Below are 22,614 nucleotides of genomic sequence, written 5' to 3'. Positions count from 1 at the left end.
AAAAAATCTGGTATTTTGCCAGCTCAAAAGAACATAAGCTTCATATGTGCATATGTGAATATGAAAATAAAAAGTTAATGCCAGAATTGATCACTAGAAAAAGCACGGGTGCATTTTTGCAAGCTATTAAATGTCTTTGCAGATAATTCAGATTCTTAGTTAATAAAGATGAAAATTGTATTTTTTCACAAATCTTCAATAATAACATGTCACGTGTGAGAACTATCATGGAAACTCCAATATCTTGTGTGTAAGCTAGTCAATCCTTTAACAAAAGCAATCCGCAGAATGACTTGTTTTAATCAGAATAGCATGTAGCATACAGTCAGAGCTGTTTATAAATTTCTTATTTCTTTTATTCCCATAACTTTCTATAGAACAGAATAACATGTTTGAGTAATTGAACTACAAATATACTTCATGTAATTCATACACAAAATCTTCCGGAATTTTTGTTCTCATTGAAAAGTTTTTTAAAGTAAACACTATCTGTGCAGTGTTGTCTTTCTCTGCTTTTGTTCTGACCTTTCATATTTTTTAAAAAAACTTCATAAACAAAAAGTTAGAAGCACTAATGTTTTTTTTTCTCTCTGCAGGGGAAGGAGCTATTGATCCCAATGATCCTAACAAGGAAAATACTTTAAATCAGCTTGTTAAAACAGAAATTTCTCTTTCATTGACCAAGAAATATGATTTACGGGAAGGGGAAGAACAAGACATTAAGGGCCTAATGATAAAGTATGTTTTTAAAATATGTGGTATTTAAAAGGCTTTTGTCAATGAATCGTAATAATTACTAATAATTCCTTTCTGTAGTGACTGAAAAATATATGTGCCTGTATGTGTATGAAAACTTTATTTAAGCCCAATAGGCAGTAGGTTTAATACTGAGTTTTATAATCATTCTTAAAATCATAAATGCACAGTGAGACACATTTAGAAATTTCCTTAATTCCTGTCATGTTATTAAGTGCAGTGTTGAATTTGTATGATGGTATTTGGCTGCATCTCTAAATTAAAATGCTATTGGAAAGTTCGTAGAAAGAACACTGAAGTGGTTTCATGATAAGTTTACATGAAAAAGACACTGAGCAGCAGGAGATAGATTAGACTTTCAGGAAACCAGAGGAAACATCTGCCTTGGATTTGTATAGTTAGAAATATTTAAAGTACCCTTTTTTAAAAAGCACACAGGCATTCTGTAGGAATATGATGAAAATTAACTTCTACTTTTTATGGTCTGCTGCCATTTAGTTCTTAGTAGAGAAGGAGTTTCACTTCATTTCTAGGTGTTGTGATTGATTTGTCTGTCTATCTATGTTCTATCTATGTGTGGGGTGTGCTTTATAGAGTCTGGGAGCATAAATACAGCACCTGTTAGCAATTACTTACTGCTCTACTTTTTCCTGGGATCTAAACAGCTGCACCTTGTAGCACCTGCACAATCCTGGGAAAAGATACAGTTGCCTTAAGGAATTGCAGAAAATTGCTGTGCAAGAGGCCTAGTATGTATATGTATACACACTATATTTCTGTATGATAATCAAGAATATAATATTGGATAGAAAAGAGTGAGCTTTTGTAATCATAGACTATGAGATAATTTTATAATTATATTCGCTGCAAAGGAAATCAGAAGATTCTATTTTTTCTTTCGTTCTGCACTTCTTCCTTTGCTGTTTTTGTTCATTATTAGTATATGTTGGTTCTTATGCTCTTTGTAAAACTTTTAGTTTAAAATTACTTTAAAAAAGAATATTATTTTACCATTTCACTCCAAAATTATTTGCCAAATGTAACTAACACATGTAAGAGGCAGAATTACACCCTTATTCTTAATCTAAGGTATTTCAATACGAGGCCTTTTCATTAAAACCACAGTGAACAAATTGTGCCATTCTTAAAAAGCATGAAAAGTGCAGTTCATAAACAAGTGAAGGAAAAAGCACTATAGGTAGTCCTTGACTTACAACCACAACTGAGCCAAACATTTTGGTTGCTAAAAAAGAAAGTTATTAAGTGAGTCATACCCCAGGGAGTTGTTCAGGCAGTTCCAGGAATTAATGTTCATTTGAAGGCTCATACATACTTTTCCAAAGAGGATGCTACAAAAATAAATCAACATAAAGCCACAATTACATAAGAATAGATTGGCTTATGGTAGTTTGAAAATTTATCAGTGTTGAAAATGCTTGCCATCACTTCTAGATTTTATTTTGTAATTCTTTGCCTGGACAGGTTGCATTCCCACATGCCTTCAGAGACCCATACCTCTTCTTTTGATTATATAGTCACATTTTTCATTAGAGTTAGTGAGCTCTCCCACTAGGTATTATATAGTAATCCTCAGGGAGGATGCATACTTATATGGGAAGACTCTATTGATATAGTGAGAATTATTTCTGAATAGATATCTATATATAAAATACTGTAGCGGTTTTTAATAACCATCCATTAATCACAATTTCTCTGACTTTTTCATTAAGAACAAAAAGGCTAATTATTGATGTAATACAAGCTCAGCCTGGGGAGTCACTTGCAAAAATTCTGGAAACACCAGCCTCTGAACCTCAGGTAACCATACCATTTTGTATGAATCTGAACATTTCAATTCTCAAATAATATTATAAAATACAAATAAGTGAATATATTCTTAAAGTACATTATGTGTTCATTCTGCCCTATTTCCAATAGATTAGCATTCGAGTCTTTCTTCTTTAGTTTAGAAGCTAGGATATTTAGTGCAGGATGGTTCCCTAGACCCAATAGCTTATCCTTCCCTAACCTGATGTCTTCCAGATATGGTGTACTATAGAACCAGTCAGCACAGTTTCAGACCCTGCTGGCTGGAAATCATGGCTAGAGTCTCCTTGATCTCAGAAGATTGGAATGCCACTATTTGTTTCTCTAGCGAGAGGTTTCTCCTTTATGTGGTTGGATAGAAAGATGAAAAAAATGTTCTGAGAAAATGTCAGTAGCTGCATCAAGAGTATTTATGTTTACATGTTTTTACATATTGCTCTTTATAATCTATAAATATCACTGTGAGAAAATAGATGTCAAAATGCTGTAGTCATTAAGATTTTGGATGAGGACAGAGAAGACTCTTAATGGAAACTTAACCATGAAAACTCACTGGATGACTTTGAGCCAGTTATTTTCTCTCAAGCCAAATTACCTCCCAGTGTAATTTTTTGGGATAGAATCAAGAGAAATCCCTATGTAAGTTGCTTTGAGCTCTTTAAAGAAAGATTTACAGAGATCTATTGCTGGAGTACTATCCAATATGGAAACATTTGGAGGAGGAGGAGAAAGTATCTAGAACAGGGGTGCCAAACTGCCAGCCCATGGACCGGATGCGTCATGCTGAAACTGCGCCCACCCCATTGCTGGCAATGGGGGAAAAGTCACAATACGTCGTGACACATCATGTGACATTGGGAGTTTTACACCCCTGATCTAAAAGAATGGTTACAAAGGAAATGTTGAAGAGATTGGGGAGCATTAGTAAATTCTTAACCACTACACTGGTTTCCTTACATTTTATATATCTGTCTGTTAGGAAATATTTGTGCTGTAATAATAGAAATGAAAATATCTCTTGCCTTAGGCTTGTTTTTTAATCCACTTGTTAAAATGGTTATTCCTGGTAAGGAAACCAGTGTAGTAGTTAAGAACTAAGAACTAAAACTAGGCATTCCGGATTCAAGTCTACCGTCAGCCATAAGAACTCACTGGGTGATTTTTGATTAGTCATTCACAGCCCAACAAGCACACAGATTGCTATAGGATAAAATGAGGGAAGATCTCTGTGTAAGCCACCTTAACCTCCAGAAGAAAAGGCAGGATATGAATCTAAGAAATAATATGGATAAAGCCAGTCATCTAAATATGCCACAACTCTCTGCTGCCACACTGAAGTCTGTCTTTATTGCTGAATCTTCCTTGATGCCTGCCCAATGTTCTCGTTAGATGTATTGGTTTTGTGTATACATGAAAAGATAGAATATGCCATTCTTAATTGTGATATGAACATATAAACTTGCTTATATAAAAGGTAGTAATATTTGTCTGCCTATGAATACAGTATATAGTCTTATGTGAACTGCTGTTTTTCCTTAGGAAGCTGAACACATGAAAATAATAGAGAAACGTGCAATTTTAGATTCTAAAACACCAGAGAAAATGAAACATAGTCGATCTATTCTTGAAGAAGGGCAGTTACCATTAGAACAAAAGAAAAGGAAAATCCAGAGAAACCTGCGAACATTAGAACAAGTTGGGCTAGTTTCATCTGAAAACAAGTATCAAGAAATCATCAATGAAATAGCCAAGGTTGTGGAAATATTATTACATTTTTCCAATCGTTTTCTGCTTTTCATCCTGAATATAATAGGTTCATTTTGAGTAAAATAGCATGCTGTAAAGTGAAATATAATCATTGATGAAATATTCCTAGTAACCTAAATTAAAGAAATGACAGGCTTGGATATCTGAATATAACATTTGTTCATGAATTTTAAATATATAATTATACTTTATTATAAACTTATTTTGACTGCAATTTTATGCTGCAATGACTGTTAGTGAGTTATTCTCTTATTCTCTATACTTCAAAAAACAGTTGTGGTAATGACCTATGTGGTGCAGCTTTAGTATGTTTAATTCAGTTGCTTCCATTATAAAGATTCATACATAGTGTTCATTTTTTATATACAAGGATGGTTTTGCAATTATCATGTAGAAAGTACAATGCATTCAGCTTCTCATAATAGCAAAATGTTCCAGTTACTTGCTTCCTAGATACCAATATTGAATCTTGGTATTGAATACTGGTTATGTCTAGATGAAATTAAACATTTTGTAGCATCACAATGAGCACTTTATTTGACTAAGGAGATAATTTCTTTTATTTTTTATATTGTATTTCTGTTGCTAATAAGCTGCCTAGAGTCACTGTGAGTGAATAAGTGGCCATATACGGTAAATTTGCTAAATAAATAAAAGAACAAGTGCTTTGTCAATATAGGTAGTCTTTGATTTACAAATAATTGTTTAGTGTTCATTTGAAGTTACAATGGCACCGAAAAAGCGACTTACGACCGTTTTTCACACTTATGACTGTTGCAGCATCCCCATGGTCATGTAATCAAAACTTGGACACTTGGCAATTGGCATGTGTTCATGACAGTTGCAGTGTCTCAGGGACATGTGACCTTCTGATAAGCAAAGTCAATGGAGAAGCCAGATTCATTTAACAACCGGGTTGCTAAGTTAACAACTGTAATGATTCACTTAACAACTGTGGCAAGAAAGGTCATAAAATGGAGCAAAACTCATTTAACAACTGTCTTGTTTAACAACAGAAATTTTGCGGTCAATTGTGATTGTAAGTTGAGGACTATCTGTAAAAGCATAAATAGCAATTTCCCTTCAGATTCCTCTATCATTCCTTTCCTAAAATCTTACTTTATTCTTGTGGCTCTCTAAGGTAGGATTTGTTTGCAGATTTTTAAAAATCCAGTAAGGAAATAAGTTTTTCTCTTCTGAAATGATTTTTTAGGATATCAGAAATCAAAGAAGATACAGACAACATCGAAAAGCAGAGTTGGTAAAACTTCAGCAGACACTGAATGCGCTCAATTCCAAGAAAGCTTTTTATGAAGATCAAATAAATTATTACAATACCTACATTAAAACATGTTTAGATAATTTGACAAGAAAGTGAGTAAAAACTTTTTATATACAAAGAAAGTACTTTCTACCTGTCAGGGCAAATGTTTGCATTATTGTTACATATTATCTGTTATATATTAAAATAAAAACTGTATTGTTTTATGTTAGAAATTAAATTACTGAACCTTTTAAATATTTAAACAAATCTGAAGGACCTTGGCTCTACAGATGCTACTAAGATAAACCTCTCAACCTAGGTAATGCTGAGATTATTTTTTAGCATTATATGGGTGATTACATATTTTAATACAGAACAGTTTGGTGCTGTGAAAAAATGTATTGAGACATTGTGAGTGTTATGAATCAAAAAGGTTTGGGAACCTCTATTGTAATGTCATTCTATAAGCTTTCAAATAAGAAACTTCATATATAAAACAACTGATCTTTTCTAGGAGCTGGTATTATGCAGGGATGGTCAATTTATGTCCTTTAGATCAGGGGTCCCCAATCCTGTGCTGCAGACCAGCCACTGGTCCCCAGCCCTCCAGGAACCAGGCCGCACAAGTGAGCAAAGCCCCATCTGCACATGTACGGGATCCAAGCAGCTCACGAAACCATGCCCCCCCCCCCCCGTTTTGTGGAAAAAACACCCTCCATAGAACTGGTCCCTGGTGCCCAAAACGTTGGGAGCCATTGATTTAGAGGCAGACTCTGGGGCATGTTGCATTAATATTGATGAAATTCAATACCAAAATGGCTGGTCTCTGATTGTGCCATTTTAAATAAAACAAGAAGAGAGAATGAATATATTATGCCCTGCAAGTTAAACCAGATAAATTATGTCTTTAAGATCTCTAAACCTAAAAACAAAACATTTCTCTAACTACACTGTGTTATGGGACACAATATTTTGCCCATAGTCCTAGGTGGGTAAAATATTATTAAAGAATATACAGTATTACCTTCAACAGACTGAAAAAAATGCCTGTCACTTACACACCTGAAGCACATAATTAATTATCTTTATTATTGCACAGCCTTTTTTCCTGAAAGTCCAGAAACAAGGTCAGGTCTTTGAATATCCAGTGTCAGCTTAGTCTAGTGCAATGGTGGTGAGCCTATGGCACGCGTGCCAGAGGTGGCACTCGGAGCCCTCTCTGTGGGCACGCACGCCGTCGTCCCAGCCCCGCCTCCCCCATGGCCCCCTCCTCACCAGCAGCCCCCCCGGAGGAGAGTCACCCCCAGGCGTGGCCCGCACAGAGCAGAACAGCCAAGCACATGGCAGCAGGGACAAGACTCCGCCCTTGTGCCTTGTTGCTTGCAGATGATGCTGCAGGGCGCGGGCAGAAGGTGTGGCTGCTATGGCGCTGCAGGGCCACTGGGCAATCTGCGGCAGGCCGTGAAGGCGGGGGGTGGCGCTGCAAGGCAGGGTGGGCAGGGCCAGGCAGGCCGGGGGTGGAGTGACAGGGGCAGGCCAGGGGATGGGACGATTTTTGGACACTCAGTCTCTAAAAAGTTTGCCATCACTGGTCTACAGATTAAGTCTACAGACTAGAAACCAGGAGACTATGAGTCAAGCCCCAACTTAGCAATGAAAGCCAGCTGGATGACTTTGGGCCAGTTACTCTTTTTCAGCCCAACCTACCTCACAGGGTTGTTGTTCTAGGGAAAATAGGAAGAAAGAGCATTAGATACCTTGAGTTGTTTATTAAAAAAAATTAAGGCAGCGAGACTTTGGGAAGATCCTAGTTCATAAAATAAAGGTGGGGGTGACAATCATCAATTCTTTCTTATTTTATTTTCATTTCATTAATTTATTAACATAGATTCCCCTTTTCACAACATATGAGTGCCTTTGCTCCTCAAAAAAAGAGAATGCTGGTATAGAAGTTTTTTGCTTGATAAACTATTAGTATTTGTATTTATTTTATCTTTGTCTTTATTAGCAAAAGGAAAACATGTTTCTTCTGTGGGTAGCCTAACATTTCTTTATCTGATTCAATTTACAGAAATTCACGAAGATCTATTAAATTAAATGGAAAGCAAGAGGAGAAAAGAAACAAACTGAAGAATATTTCACTGAAATACACGGCAGCAAGACTATATGAAAAGGGAGTTATTCTAGAAATCGATGAACTTCAGCCTAATCAGTAGGTTTTGTATAGCTGATTTATCTATTCAAATGAATTTTTCATTTTAGAATTTAAATGAGTCATTTTCACAAGTTTTTTGGTTTTAACTCAGTAACATTTTAATGTGAAATATATTTCTACTTACAAATGATTATTTTTCCTCTTCATAGATTTAAGAATGTGATGTTTGAAATTACACCTGGTGAAGAGGTGGGTGACTTTGATATTAAAGCTAAATTCTTAGGTGTGGAGATGGAAAAAGTACAGCTCCATTTTCAGGTAAATTGTGTTTTTAAATCATGTGTGCTTCATTGGAGGCTTCTCTAGACTCTAGAGTGGGACTAGAAAGAAGGAACATGCATTCAGACATCATCAGGGGTCCTATTTTGAAATATAGGACTTTACAAAGTAGTTTACTCTTATCAGAATCTTCATATCAAACAATAAAAAGGCAGAATTCCATCAGTTATGCCAGATTAGTTCTTGGATTTTTGTCATGTTTATTACTGATAAACTTTGAAATAAAATATACACTGCCAAAAATTAGGAGAACTGATTAGAGCATTGCTTTTCAACCACAGCAATGTTAAGATATGTTGATATCAACTATCAGAATTCCTATCCATCATGATTGAGAAACATTGGATTAGATAATTACTCTGACATAACTATTGACAATCTGCATAAGTCTGTATTCACTAGTCTTTTCTTATAGAGATACTTCTGCTTTCTTGTAATGCAGAATTATAATCCTTTTTTAAAGTAGTCACAATTTAGCAATACTTTGCCACTATTTTTGGATCTTATTGGATTTGCATTTGTCGTTGGGTTTGTGTCTCTTCTTTCCCAGTGCAGGAGCACTAATCTTCCCCAAAATAAAGGAAAAAGAACAAGGAAGCAACAAACTACCATCTATTATAGCAAAAGCAAATAGTGACTGACTCATCAAACTGCTTGCTTTCAGGATAAATTTGATATAAAAGTGCATGATAGTTGCTGGCTAGTATCTCAAACTTCTAGAGGGCCACATCAAGTTGTCTAAACAACATAATGCCTTCCTATTGGACAGTTTTCTGCTTGGCTTAATTGTATCAATTGTATAAATGGTTTTGAGACTTCTTGATTTTAATTTTCAAGATTGGATTTAGGTCCATCTAGCATTAGGAAAAATGCTAGGGAGGGCTGTTTCACATTTTGCTTGTCTACATGTTTGACTTATAAGCAGTGGCAATTCTGACTTCAATTTGAAAATACTTTCATTTTTATTCCTTGCTGCAGGACTTGCTTCAAATGCAGTATGAAGGTGTTTCTGTAATGAAAATGTTTGAGAAAGCTAAAGTGAATGTGAATCTCCTGATTTTTCTGCTGAACAAGAAATTCTATGGAAAATGATTCACTACATTTTGTTTCAATCAAGTCCCAGTTCTGTCTGTAGCCTAAATATTTGAATCTATTATACAACAGATCTTTCTTCAAGGCAGCCCAGAAGAAAAATTACTTGTGTGCCTTTTTCATCCTTTGATAATATAATAAAATAAGAATCTACGAATCAGCTTAAAACACTTCCTGATTTCTGTGGTGTTGGTATTCAATTAAAGATAAGATCAAGTGACATACAAACATTGTATGTCTGATTTTAAAAATATGGACATTTGAACAGCATATATAGAAATCTTACCTCAGTAAAATTATATACTTGTAAATCAATATCAAGTACAGTTTTCCTTATTATTCATAGGAAAAATAATTTCTAATATGAATCTCTAAAGAATAGCTTTGGCAAATATTTCTTAAGTGCTATTTTTCCAGAAGCCTGTCAATTGTAAAGTGAATTATTGTACAATTTAAAGTTTTATAAGTAATAATAAATTTAACATTTACTGTATAAAATATATATTTTGCAATTCATTCCTATTAAAAATGCACTACTGCCTCAGTAAAATCTATACACAGCCTTTTAATTTAAGTGTAAAGAAGTAATTGGAATAGTGATCTGTTTTTTGCAGTGTATTTGAGGTATTTTAAATAAATTGTGCCTGTCTTTTTTGTAAGAAAACAAAAAATTCACAAATAAAATGCAATAAATCATAATCTGGTTAATTATTTAATTTTCTTTCAATAAGTGTAGTTCTTTTATATCTAATTGGGAAGACTCAGTAACTATGAAGTTACTGTGCCCACTTATGGACACAAAGAGTTTCTCACTCCATTTCCAACAATGGACTATTCCTTTCAAATTTTGCAATGGCTTTGATAGAACATAAGTTGACCACAAAATCAAGACAATAGCCCAGATTTTCCGCAACTATATCAAGTTAAAAGGTAAACAGTGATTAAAAAACTAGAAAAAGGCTCAAAAAAAGAATAAAAGTAAATGTGCCAAGTTCCAACTTTCTTTGATTCAGATATAGTTATAGATGACGTAGATATATATAGAACGTCGTACTTCTCCTCTGCTGCCCTGTGTGAGCTGCCTTTGCTTCAACTCCCCCCACCATCTCCCCATCATCTCTGACTCTTGGCCACCCTGAACAGCATGGCTGAGATAAAAAGGCTGCTGTCACTTCCTCCCTCACTGCCACTACCTCCAGCTGACTTCTTTGCTTTCCTTGTCTCATCTCCCCTCTGTTGGGCTTGCCTTTGCCTTCCTGGCCACCAGGCTCCTGGCAGGCCTGCCCCATTGCAATAGTCTCAGCCTGTCCCCAGCAATGGGTCATGCATGCATGATCACCACCAACCATCACCACCACCAGCATTGGCGAGCCCAACAGAAAAGAGACAAGATGAAGAAAATGAAGATCAATTGGAGACAACACCAGGTAGGTGGTGGTGGAATACAGCAACCTCATTTTGGCCATGCTGTGCAAGGCAGCCAAAAGGCAGAGACGGAGGGGGAGATAGGTCGTGGCGGGAAGTAACGTGGAGGCAGTTTGCACAAGGCAGGAAAATGTGACTTAAGATCGCTGCAGTGATCATAAATATAGACCAGTCACCAAGTGCCCAAATTTTGAGCAGGTGACCCAGGGATGCTTCATTGGTCATAAGTGCAATGACTGGTCATAAGTCTATTTTTTTCAGTGCCATCGTAACAATGAATAGTCATTAAACAAGTGGTCATTGTATGACTAGTGGTTTTATTTTGGATTCAGTAAAGGAAAGCTTCAAAGTTCAGAGTTTCTGAGAACAATAAAGAGAAAAGATAATAAGCCTTTTGTCCTGACACCATTTGTAGGTTTTTGGAGATATCAAGTTGACCACGGGGAAACCAAAGGTTTTGATTACACATTACCCTAAAATTTAAAAACTATTTTACATCCATTATAAACAGTCCATGGGAATGTTGACAAATCTATAGCAAATCCATTGAAATGTTGCTGGAACTTAGAAATGAAAGAGCCAAAGTTACATTTTAATTATATACACTTATATTTATTATCTTATTTACTTATATTTGTTTAGCTGTCCATGTCCCATGAAAGTGTCTGAGTGGTGTAGAACACTAAATTAAAAAAGAATACTTTAAAAACAGTCACAATTTAAAAAATAATTATAAATAAACACACAGGAGAGAATATTAATCCCAATAAAGGAGCCATTGCAAAATCTCCCCAGTCCCGAGACCCCCCCCCCGGCCTGACAACACAGCCAGATCTTGAGGGACTTGTATAATGTTTAGGGATGGAGCTAATATCTCTTCCAGGGAGTGAAGATTCCCCAGTGGGCATTGTAGCATTTTAAATACATTTGGATTCAAGATAAAGGAAATTTACATGGAATATATGACCAAGTACAATTATTTAATATGTTTCATCAATAGATACACTAAAACTTGCAGAAGGCAACTGGTGATACCAGTCTTAAATCTCTGCATGTATTGGCTTAAACACAGATTCTATTTAGTATTGCAATTGGCATAATAGCTATCTAGACCAGTGGTTCTCAACCTTTTTAATGCCGCGACCCCCAACCGGTCGTAAGTCGAGGACTAAACCGGTTGTAAGTCGAGGACTACCCAACCAGTCATAAGTCGAGGACTTTCCCTGCCCGGGAGTGCCGCACATGCGTAGTTCCGCCCCCTGCGCCGGCCGAGGCGTAGCTGGCAAGCGGCAGAGACGGAGCAGGCCTACCACCAGCTGGCCCAGCTCAAGGGAGGTAAGGCACCCGCCAGAAAAGGGGGAAAAAATGGCGGACAGCCTTGCTTGGCGACCCCCGTGAAATGGTCAATTGACCCCAAATGGGGTCGCGACCCATAGGTTGAGAACCGCTGATCTAGACCAATTGTAAGAGGAACCCCAGTAAACATTAACATAAAATATTACACAAAAACAATATTTTTTGCTTCACACATGACAAAGTGTAGCTGTTGGACTTTTTCTTCCTGTGGATTAACATGTGAGAGGAGTCATGGATAGCATTGGGGGGGGGGGGAAACTAGTGATAGCTTTCCTATTGTGAAATACTCCTCCCGCCCCCCCCGCCCCCAAACATTGGTAGGTTTGTTTATTTCATTTTATTTTCCTGTTGGCAACAAGCAAGGTCTTTTTCCATTATGTCCAACTTTTTAGATCGTTTCATCCTGCCAAAAGTCTGGTTGAAAAATAAAAGTTTAGCCTATTATGTCTTTCTTGTTTTGCCTTACCAAAACAAGTAATGCTCTCTTTCCCCCGCTCGACTCCTTGAGGGGGGAACAAAGTTGGGGCAGCATCTCTCCAGCCTCCCCCTCGGTTTGGGGCGGGGGTTTTAGGGGGAACCTCCCTCGGCCTCACAAGGCGACGCGCTTCCTTTCCTTTTCCTTTCCTTTCCCAACAAGGCAGAAGGAGTCCGCTGCGCGCGGCTCTTCCTTCGGTTTTCGCCGGCTAAGGCGGCCATGGGGCCGCCGCTCGTCCTAGTCGCCCTGGGCTGGATCGCGGTGCTGGCCCTTCCCTTGCACGGCTTCTCCTCGCCGCAAAATGGTAAGGCTGAGGCGGGGGTGTTCCTGCCAGACGGGAAGCGCGGGATTTAGGGTGGTCGCGGCGGGGGCAGTTCAGCCATCTTTTCGAGCACGAACGGGGACCCTGCACTGAGTCTCCTTGCTGGTCTCCCCAAAGGAGCAGTTCTGTATGCTTGGAGATAAATATTCCCCCTTCCTTGATATGAAAACGCCTCGGGATTGATAAAAGGCGAAGTCGTCCGGGCTTGTGCCTCACCTGGCGCTTTGAACTTTGGCAAGCAGAAGCTGAATTTTCCACTCCCGGAACCGCCTTTGCTCGCTTGTATGACTAAATGAAGCACTTGCTATATAAACGTTTGCTAGTTTAGAAATACTACTGACATTTCGATTTGGTTTATTTATTTTTTAATCCATCCCACTGCGGCTGCTTTCGACTGAAAATTTGAAGTCTGTTCTGAAGAGCGGTGTTTTCAGTTGCCTTTATTGTGGCTTCCTCTCGTTTCTTTTAAATTGTCTTGTCTTGAATTGTGACTGGCCCTCACTTCTGCCTCAGTTCGATTTTTGCAGCAGCCTTTCCTTCCCACCACTTCCTGGAATGCGTTGGACTACAAGTCCCATTTTCTTTGGGCATCGCAAACCTTTGGGCAAGAAGGGAGAGTTACAATCCAATTCATTTGCAGAGTGAGAGGGTTTAGATTAAGCTGCTTGAGAGAGGAATTCTAGATGGATCTCCTGCAAAGCAAAAGTACTTTATCGAATTTGATCCTTGGTATGAATAAATGTGACTTCAGTTCTCTAGGTCTGTAAAATCAGTTTTGGTGTTTTCTCCCTCTGTGATAACTTTAGAACTTGAGGTCAACAAAAGGAAGTTAACTTAAACATTTTATTGAAGTGGAATTAACGAAGAGTAGTAATAATAATTAACTTAAACAATTTAAACAAGAATTAGACATATTGTTGGAGTATACAGTTATTGATAGCTAATAATCATGGAAATTCATTACTTCAGTTGTCAAAGTCAGTTGTATTCCTAATATTGGGGATATGACTAAGGCAGTGGTGGCGAACCTATGGCACGGGTGCCAGAGGCGGCACTCAGAGCCCTCTCTGTGGGCACGCACGCCGTCGCCCCAGTCCTAGGCCTTCAGCTGGGTTTTATAAAACCTTTTCGCTTTAGGCCTCCGCCGCCGTGTGCAAAAAAAAAAAAGTTCAATCAATCAGTCAATTTCAACTTCTCGCAGAAAAAAAAAGAANAAAGTTGGAATTGATTGATTGAACTTTTTAGTCCCACCCAGTCTGCCGTTACCACCGCAGCCACGTCCACCCAATGGACCATGCCCACCCAATGGCCACACCCACCCAATTGGCCACGCCCACCTGGCACCCGACAATACATAAGTGGGTTTTAGGTTGCAGTTTGGGCACTTGGTCTCTAAAAGGTTCGCCATCACTGGACTAAGGGAATGTTGATGCTCTTACACATGGTTAGTAGGCTTGAAACAGGCATGTGGTTTATTTATTTATAATATTTACAAATTGCCTCAATTGTTATTTAGGCAAGATTTAGACCCCCCAAAATACCAAGCCCCAAAACTTACTTAATCATCAAACAGTAATTTATGGTCGCCCAAAACCATCCAGGTTAAAAAAGCACATCAGAATGGAATGGTCTTCAAAGGCTTACAAAATGCAAACGTTGGGCAATTCAACCTTCAGAGGGAATATATTCTGAAGCATGAGGATTACTATTGAAAAGGAAACTGGAACGCATTCCATAAATTCTCATGAGGATAGGACATTCAGGAAACTTGCTCTAGATGTTCAAGCCAGAATCATCAGTTTGATTCATTATCAACAGTAGATATTGAGCAAAGGCTAGATTGGATATTTGGTATAATCTAATATGACTTTTCTTATATTTTGAGTTTTGTTTCAAAGCTACTAAATTATCAAGAGTGCTGAAATACTGTGGAACTTTCAGTTTTCTTGAATCTCATTAAAATGATGGGAGATAAACAGACAGAAAGCAAAATAGTATATGTTGTTGTGAAAGAAAAACCACTTTTAAATATTAGCTTAATTAGTTTTTTTTAGCAGAAAAGGGTATTATTTAGTTTAACAAGTATTTTTTAATGTTTTGTATAAAAGTATATGATTTCTTTAACAAAATAAATTTTGATGTTTGTGCTGCCATGAATTTGTTATAGCATAATCTGCTGTAACAATTCATTTGAAACTAGGATTTAAAGAAGATGAGTGAATAAATCCCTCCTGTACCCAGTCAGTTGACTTCAGTGGACTGGAAATTTTATTGTATAAGAGAGACTGAAAGAATGGGATATATTTAATCTCCAGAAAAAAAAGACCAAACAATGTCAATAGAAGATCAAGACTTGTACTCCTTAAAGGCAGATTGTAGAGCACAGAATAACAATCTCTGACAGATTCCAGTTAAGCAAACCTCATAACTCTCTCCTCCCTCAGTTCTTTTAAATAAACAAAAGTTATTGTGCTATGCCACTAAGAAGTGAGTTATCTCTATTTCTGAATAGAAAAATAGACTAGAAAATGTTTTCAACATAACAAACAACCCCCCCTCAAAAAATTCTATGAAATGTTATCCATTGGGAGATAATTTGACCACAGTAAAAATTAACAAAAACTAAACAGCAATGGACATTACATAAAAAGAATAAAATCAATATCTGTTATAATGTATGCTGAGAATTAAAAGAATACTCTGGAATTATAAAAAGGTAAGCATACCTACCATCTAAAGTTACTAATAAGATTTATAATGAAACAACCTTGCTACCATTCTTAGTCTCTACTCATTATCACTTCTACCAGTCAATCTGGTTTATTGAACAAATAGATTTCAAAACTTTCTTAAATTATTATTATCTAATTTATTGTTGCCCATCTCACCCATTTGCCTCCAGGGACGTATGGCATTATGTAGAAAGATAGGGAAATTCTGAAACTGATTTTAAAATACACACAAACAAGATGGAGCTACACATACAAAGGGAGTGGAAAAAAGAAAAACACCACTTCTATTGTAGGAACAGGATAATGCCAAGAAGGCACTAGAACAAGTAGTGGGAATAACTTTAGTTCACTGTAATTGCCATTGTGATTCTTAATAATTGTGTTGTATTTTTAAAAAGTATGGAACCGGTATGTAGATGACATTTTTGTCATAATAAAAAAGGAACAACTAGAGAAGAGAAGTTAAATGAAGCAATCAACAACACCTTCAGAGGAATAGCATTCACAAGAGAAAAAGAACATAACAACACACTTGCCCTGCTGGATATCAGTTGCAGCAGAGGAAATGACGTAAAACTAGAAACCCAAGATATTGGAACCTCACCCACATTGTGTTTTTGACTACCAAAATACCAACTTCCCATGAGGAGCTATGTAAGAACTTTATTCAGATGAACATAAACACACTTCAGCAAGTCAGTATGCTAGAAAGAAGAAACAGACCACCTATACAATATCTTACAACAAAATGGATACCCATGTAGCTTTATCAAAAAGTGCACACAACCCACTACAACATATCCAGTTGTATCCCATGTATCAAAAACTTCTCAGAAACAATTTTTGTCATGGTCTTAAACTGTTTCAAGCAATATGAATCTAAGCAGCATGTAACATACCATTAAGACAATGACTACTAGAATTACACAGCATCACTATGGCACACAAACCATCTAATGGTCTCCAAATCATCTTAAGCAAATCAAAGGACCTAGTGACCCAAGGAAAAAAAACGGGGTCGCCCATTATATATAGTTCAAGGACTGCAACAGCCACTATATATGACCGGCAGGCAGAAGACTAGCAGAATACATACAAGACCACTAAGAACACGTAGCAGTCAAAAGACTTGAAAAAAACTCCTTAATTTCACAACACAGACTCAACCACAATTTCAAATGGGGAACTATTAGCATATTAGACCAAGGCAAATCCAAAAATGTTCCTGGAAGTTTGACATTTAGACAAATTGGCCATCAGTAGATTATGAGATAAACCACATTTACACAATATCCAAGAGATGCTAAAAAAAAATCTAGGACAAAACAAAAAGACCACCATGCCACCCACGCCAGCCCACATTCACATAAGCAGATATCACTATTAATCCTGACTGACCAAAATACAGTCCACCTCCTGAATCCAGCAGTACAGTAAACAGTGCTTGGAGGCTGGTGAGGATTCATGCAACTGGTAGCATCAATGTCACTTTTTAAGATCAAACTTACCTTTTATGGCTGTTTAGAATAGAATAGAACTGGAAGGGACCTTGGAGGTCTTCTAGTCCAGCCCCCTGCTCGAGCAGGAGAATCTATACCATCTCAGACAAGTGACTGTCCAGCCTCTTCTTAAAAATTTCCAGTGATGGAGCGCCCATGATTTCTGGAGGCAAGCTGTTCCACTGGTTAATTGTCCTCACAACTCTCAACATCTTTTTTGTGATATGATGATCAAAATTGGCTGCAGTATTCAAGGTGTGGTCTTACTAGGATTTTATAAAGCAGTACTAATACTTTGCGTAATCTTGATTCTATGTCTCTGTTTATACAACCCAGGATTGTATTAGCTTTTTTGATTGCTGCTGCACACTGCTGGCTCATAGTCAAGTAATCGTCCACTAAGACTCTAAGGTCCTTCTCACAGTTACTGTTTTTGAGCCAGGTCTCGCCCAATCTGTACTTGTACCTTTGATTTTTCTTGCCTAAATGTAAAATTTTGTTTTTCTCCACATTGAAACTCATTTTGTTGGATAGGGCCCATTGTTCAAGTTTGTCAAGATCTTTTTGGATCCTAAGTTTGTCTTCTGGGGTGTTGGCTACTCCTGTCTGTTTGGTGTCATCTGCAAATTTGATGAGTTCCCCTTTTTAGTAGTTTGATAAGTGCTGAATTAATAAACATGCAGATCCTCTTTAAAGATGGGATTATTTTTTGTTTATTCTTTTCATGGTCTTATATAGTTTCAAGCAATATGAGTTTAAGCAGCATGTAACATACCTTTATGACAATGATAATCAGCATAAATCAATAAAATAATATGAACAGCATTTCAATGGCATAAAAACTATCTCAACCCAATCATTTTCATCATTATTTTTTCAGTTACTTGTATATTTCTAGAATTTCCATCCCACAGTTGATACATTTTTATCTCATAAAGAAGTTACTGCACTTCCTTTCTGAAGTCTTATTATATTGTTACGTATTATTACATTTTCTTATATAATAATTGTTAACATTTCTACCTAAAGTGATAGGACACTTTTTCCTTTTCCTTTTACACTTATCTCAAAGTGACTGCAATTAGTAACAAGCAAAAAAAGTGAAAAAACAATTAGTGTTTTATGGGGTTTTTTTCTTTTTTAGATTACTAGATTCATAAATTTATGATAAAAACTGACAGCAATTCTCCTCTTCTAGAAGTAAGAGAATAATAGATCTGAAGGGGGATTTTTTTTCAGATCCTTCCATGAATGGTGTTTGCGCAGCTTCATATCCCACACAATCTATTTCTTTAGACAGTTCAGCTAATTCATTTCACAGTAATAGTTCCACACAAGACATCCAATCTGAATTTGCTATTGAGGCTCTGACAGCCTATGGAGCCTCAGGGTGGGCTCCATTGATGGAAAATCTTGCAGTCATCATGACTTCTGGAATTTCTCACTTCCCTGTAAAAATAATTTTGATTAGCAGTGTTCTTCAGTTTTAAATTGAGCAAGGGGAGATAGCCTTGTAGTTTTGCCCTCATAGTTTTCAGCCTCCTCACCGCTGATTATAAATGCTTATGATCTAAAAAGTAGCAAATATTTAGCAAAAGTTTCCATGCATGAGGGGTAGGAAATTATTGACACTAGGGATAGTTCTTCCTTAGTCTATCAGAGGATAGTTATTGCAGGTAGAAATGGGAGGAGAGATTGCCTTTCATTACCTACATCTACTAAATGAAAGGAAAAATAAGATATCTAATCAGTCAATCACCATCTGCAAGAATTCCTTTAAAGCAGAGGTCCCCATCTTTTGGGGCACCAGGGACCGGTTCTGTGGAGAGAGGTTTTTCCAGAGACCGGAGGGTGCGTGATTTTGTGTGCTGCCTGCATCTCGCGGATGGGGCTTTGCTTGTTTGTGCGGACCAGTTGCTGGCATGCCGTGGCCCGGTACTGGTCCACGGACTGAGGGTTGGGGACCCCTGCTTTAAAGCCCTCATACTGGTATACAAGAGGGCTGCCATACAAATGGAAATAATAAATCAATAGGAAAATTTTGTTTAAATAATCTGATATATTATCTAATTAGTATTGAGCTACAATAAAATATATGACCATTACACACACAAACACACACACACTAAAAGTGTAAAAAAAGATAGAAAATACAGTACTGTAATGATATGCTGGAAATGTTTTGCTTACAGTGGCACTATGCTGATCATATACGACACATGAGAATTGAAAAATGTAATGTTAGCAAAATTAAATACATTTTTAAACTCTAAAAGATTAATATATAATTACCTAATACCATAATATTTTTTTTTCATCTTAGGATCTTCTTCCACGAATGACACTCGGGCAAGTCCAAGATCCTTTCCCTTTAGAGTACAGGTAGAAGAATATGAATCTATTCCACCTTTTGATAACGATGCTGAAAACGATTTGGAAATTGGATCAGGATCTAGCAGTCAAAGCAGAACACGGAAACTTCCAAAATATGGTCTAGTGAGAGATGTGGAACCCTACCTACTTAGTAAATGGCTGACCCTTTTCGTTCCAGGAGTCTATACTCTAGTTGCGTCCTTGAGTCTTCCTCTGAACATCACAGCCATTTTTCTGTTCTTGCTAAAAATGAAGGTGAAGAAGCCAGCTGTAATGTACATGCTCAATTTGGCTTTTGCAGATGTACTTTTTGCAAGTGTGCTTCCATTTAGGATTGTCTATCATTTTTCTGGAAACCATTGGCCTTTTGGACCTGCAATGTGCCGCTTTGTCACTGCAACATTTTACTGCAACATGTACTGCTCCATTCTGCTGATGACAGTGATCAGCATCGATCGTTTCTTGGCTGTGGTGTATCCAATGCAATCTCTGTCCTGGCGCACCCTAAGGCGTGCCTCTGTGGTTTGTGTTGCCATCTGGCTCGTATCTATTGCTGGAGTGGTTCCTTTGTTTATCACTGAGCAAACAAGGAACATACTTCCTCTAAACATAACAACTTGTCATGATGTACTGAGTGAAGCTGATCTCCAAAACTATTATCGTATTTTTTTCACTATTTTCTTTTCATTTTTCTTTTTTGTGCCATTAATTGTTTGTATTGTTTGTTATGTCTGCATCATCTGGTGCCTTAGCTCTTCAAACATCGCTGCAAAAGGTAAAAGGAAACGAGCTTTACTGTTGTCTGTGGCTGTTTTATCCATTTTTATTATATGTTTTGGCCCAACAAATGTTCTCTTGCTAGTTCATTATGTACGTTTTTCTTACAGCAATTACACGGGGAATATATATTTTGCTTATCTCCTCTGTGTCTGCATTAGCAGTGTAAGTTGTTGTATTGACCCTTTGATCTATTATTATGCCTCCTCTGAATGTCAGCGTCAGTTGAGCAATTTATTACGTTGCAGAAAGGACTCTGAACTCTGCAGCCTTACCTCTGATAATCCTCTGGGGAGTAGAACAAGCCAAAGGGCTACTGGCACCAGTACAATTGATAACAGTCTCTATCGAAAATTACTAGCATAGAAACATGTTTTGGTTGTTTCTGGTATATCTGCCTCCATTTTAAAAAATAACTGCTGTGAGGAATATTCAGACATGAACACCCTTTATCAGTCTCTTTTATTAATATAAAATCTGTCACTGTAAGAATTGCAGTAAATGGAGAAAACTTTGGGAGACTGTAAGTAGTATGTGTGTACCTACATATATCTTCATTTAAGGCAAAAATGGAACACAAATTTGTAAAATGCTGTTAAACTTTAATGAGATCTTGTCTTTTCTAAGACCTATTGTAGGATTATGTTGTTACATTTTTACACAGAGGTTGGCTGTCCTGAGAGGTATGGTAACACACAATTCCTTTTTGTGTCCAAATCAGTCTCTCCGAGATGTGAGCCCAAATGATCCAGGGAATCTGATCAAGTATGGTTTTTCTCCCACCACATTATATTCTTCTGTGAGCATAAGAAACAATTTGAGAGGCATACAGATTAATGAAAAAAAAATTCACTAAGGGGAGCCATGGAATAATTCTTTCTTTGTGATTTCACATAATTTGAAAAAGATCAAGCTATTGTTTGCACAGCCCTGTTATTTTATGGGCAAAGTGCCCATAAATTACTTTGTAATTTTTTGCTCTATTAATGCTGTACAAATGTTTTATATTTTATTTTTGAAAATTGAATTATACTCAGTTAATAAATGTGCAAATGGTCTTTGTGTTTGTGATTTTCTATTAATTCATAATTTAGAAACTAAGCCTCAAAACAGTGTTGAAAATATGCCGCAAGTTAAATTTAAAAAAATCATTCATTCATTCATTCTGCACATAAATGCTGCTTTTCCAATGGCCAAACCAAATCCTAAAGTTTCCTAATATAGGTAGTTCTTGATTTACAATCATTCAATTGGTGACTGTTAGACATTACACACTGAAAAAAGTGACTTATGACCTTTTTTCATTTACGACCTTCGCAGCATCCCCATGGTAACTTGATCAAAATTCAAATGCTTGGCAACTGACTCATATTTATGACAGTGGCAGTGCCCTGGGGTCATGTGATAACCTTTTGCGACCTTCTGACAAAGTCATTAGGGAAGCCAGATTCACTTAACAATCTGGTCACTAACTTGTAAGTCTTCAGAGGGAAAGCAAATGATACTGTGGAGATTTCTTCAATCTACGCACAGCATGCTATGGGGTTGTAGTGCACTGTTTCCCCATGCTGTCTGGGGATTTCTGGGAGTTGAAATCCACATATCTTAAAGGCTCTGCGATTGAGAAACACTGCTTCGTTAAATGTCTATGGAGATTCTTGGTCATCCAGGTCACGGTTGTCCCAAAGGCAACTGGACTTCGTTTTTTCTTGAAGATGTTTCGTTTCTCATCCAAGAAGCTTCTTTATTATAACTGAAGAAGCTTCTTGGATGAGAAGTGAAAGGTTTTCAAGAAAAAATAAATTCCAGTTGCCTTTTGAAAAAAGTGCCTTTAGGACATAAATGTACATTTCACATATTACCTTCAAATAGTGAATACAGAACTCTGTATATTTGTTCATAAGCAGATACTTTCAGATGTTATGATGATGACATATGAGAGTTGTATGGTTGTGAGAGACACACTCCTGCTGTGTATAGTATACACACTGTGACACACACTGTGTATAGTATACACCAGGCATGTCCAAAGTCCGGCCCGCGGGCCATTTGCGGCCCGCGGCCCGGTTTAATCCGGCCCTCGAACAGCCCTCCCTGCTCTATGTAAATGCGGCCCTCCCACGGCCCTCCAGCAAGTCCCATGAGAGAGAGAGACAGAGACAGAGACAGAGACAGAGGCACTTGCACTTCTGTCTCTCTCTCTCTCTCTCTCATGGGACTTGCCCCCTCACAGGGCTCCTCATTGGCCCTGCGCCCGGGTGTCCCGCCCCCTGGGAGAAGGGCGGCCAGGAAGTCCCTTTCCCAGGCTGGCCCCGTCCCAGGCGCACGTGGCTGGGGAGCCATGCGGGGAAGCCCCGGGATCCCCGCTGGGAGCAACCCCCCGGAGCCTTTGCTGAGTGGGCCAGCCCTCCCGTAAGCCGCAGCCCCGAGAGAGCAGCCCCTGCGATGTCCAGCC

At 37.6% G+C, this 22,614-nt stretch overlaps 2 protein-coding genes across 2 annotated transcripts in view; both read left to right on the top strand.

Moving 5' to 3' along the window:
- Window positions 1-9,750, top strand: part of IQGAP2 (IQ motif containing GTPase activating protein 2) — a 119,993-nt gene extending 110,243 nt beyond the window's left edge. The window contains exons 33-39 of the mRNA XM_029285423.1: window positions 597-738; window positions 2,487-2,574; window positions 4,123-4,335; window positions 5,564-5,724; window positions 7,686-7,826; window positions 7,979-8,087; window positions 9,087-9,750. Coding sequence (XP_029141256.1) covers window positions 597-738; window positions 2,487-2,574; window positions 4,123-4,335; window positions 5,564-5,724; window positions 7,686-7,826; window positions 7,979-8,087; window positions 9,087-9,200 — 968 coding nt within the window. The 3' untranslated portion in view covers window positions 9,201-9,750. The remainder of the gene's footprint in view (window positions 1-596; window positions 739-2,486; window positions 2,575-4,122; window positions 4,336-5,563; window positions 5,725-7,685; window positions 7,827-7,978; window positions 8,088-9,086) is intronic.
- A 2,856-nt stretch (window positions 9,751-12,606) lies between these two features.
- LOC107293560 (proteinase-activated receptor 1) lies at window positions 12,607-21,217 on the top strand. The gene is made up of 2 exons (XM_015822713.1): window positions 12,607-12,760; window positions 19,333-21,217. Exons 1-2 carry the CDS (start codon window positions 12,676-12,678, stop codon window positions 20,523-20,525), a joined length of 1,278 nt encoding a protein of 425 aa, XP_015678199.1. The 5' UTR covers window positions 12,607-12,675; the 3' UTR covers window positions 20,526-21,217.
- Window positions 21,218-22,614: the final 1,397 nt, after the last annotated feature.

Source organism: Protobothrops mucrosquamatus, unplaced genomic scaffold (genome assembly GCF_001527695.2).
Source record: "Protobothrops mucrosquamatus isolate PMUCROS unplaced genomic scaffold, P.Mucros_1.0 scaffold1653, whole genome shotgun sequence".
Taxonomy (NCBI): Eukaryota; Metazoa; Chordata; class Lepidosauria; order Squamata; family Viperidae; genus Protobothrops; species Protobothrops mucrosquamatus.
The sequence above is the reverse complement of the archived record's forward strand: the minus strand, read 5'-3'. Positions and strand labels throughout refer to the sequence as shown.

Coding starts and splice junctions, on each gene's coding strand:
- LOC107293560 (XM_015822713.1), top strand. CDS start 12,676: ATGGGGCCGCCGCTCGTCCTAGTCGCCCTGGGCTGGATCGCGGTGCTG. Junction 12,761..19,332: donor CTTCTCCTCGCCGCAAAATG/GTAAGGCTGAGG, acceptor TTTTCATCTTAG/GATCTTCTTCCACGAATGAC.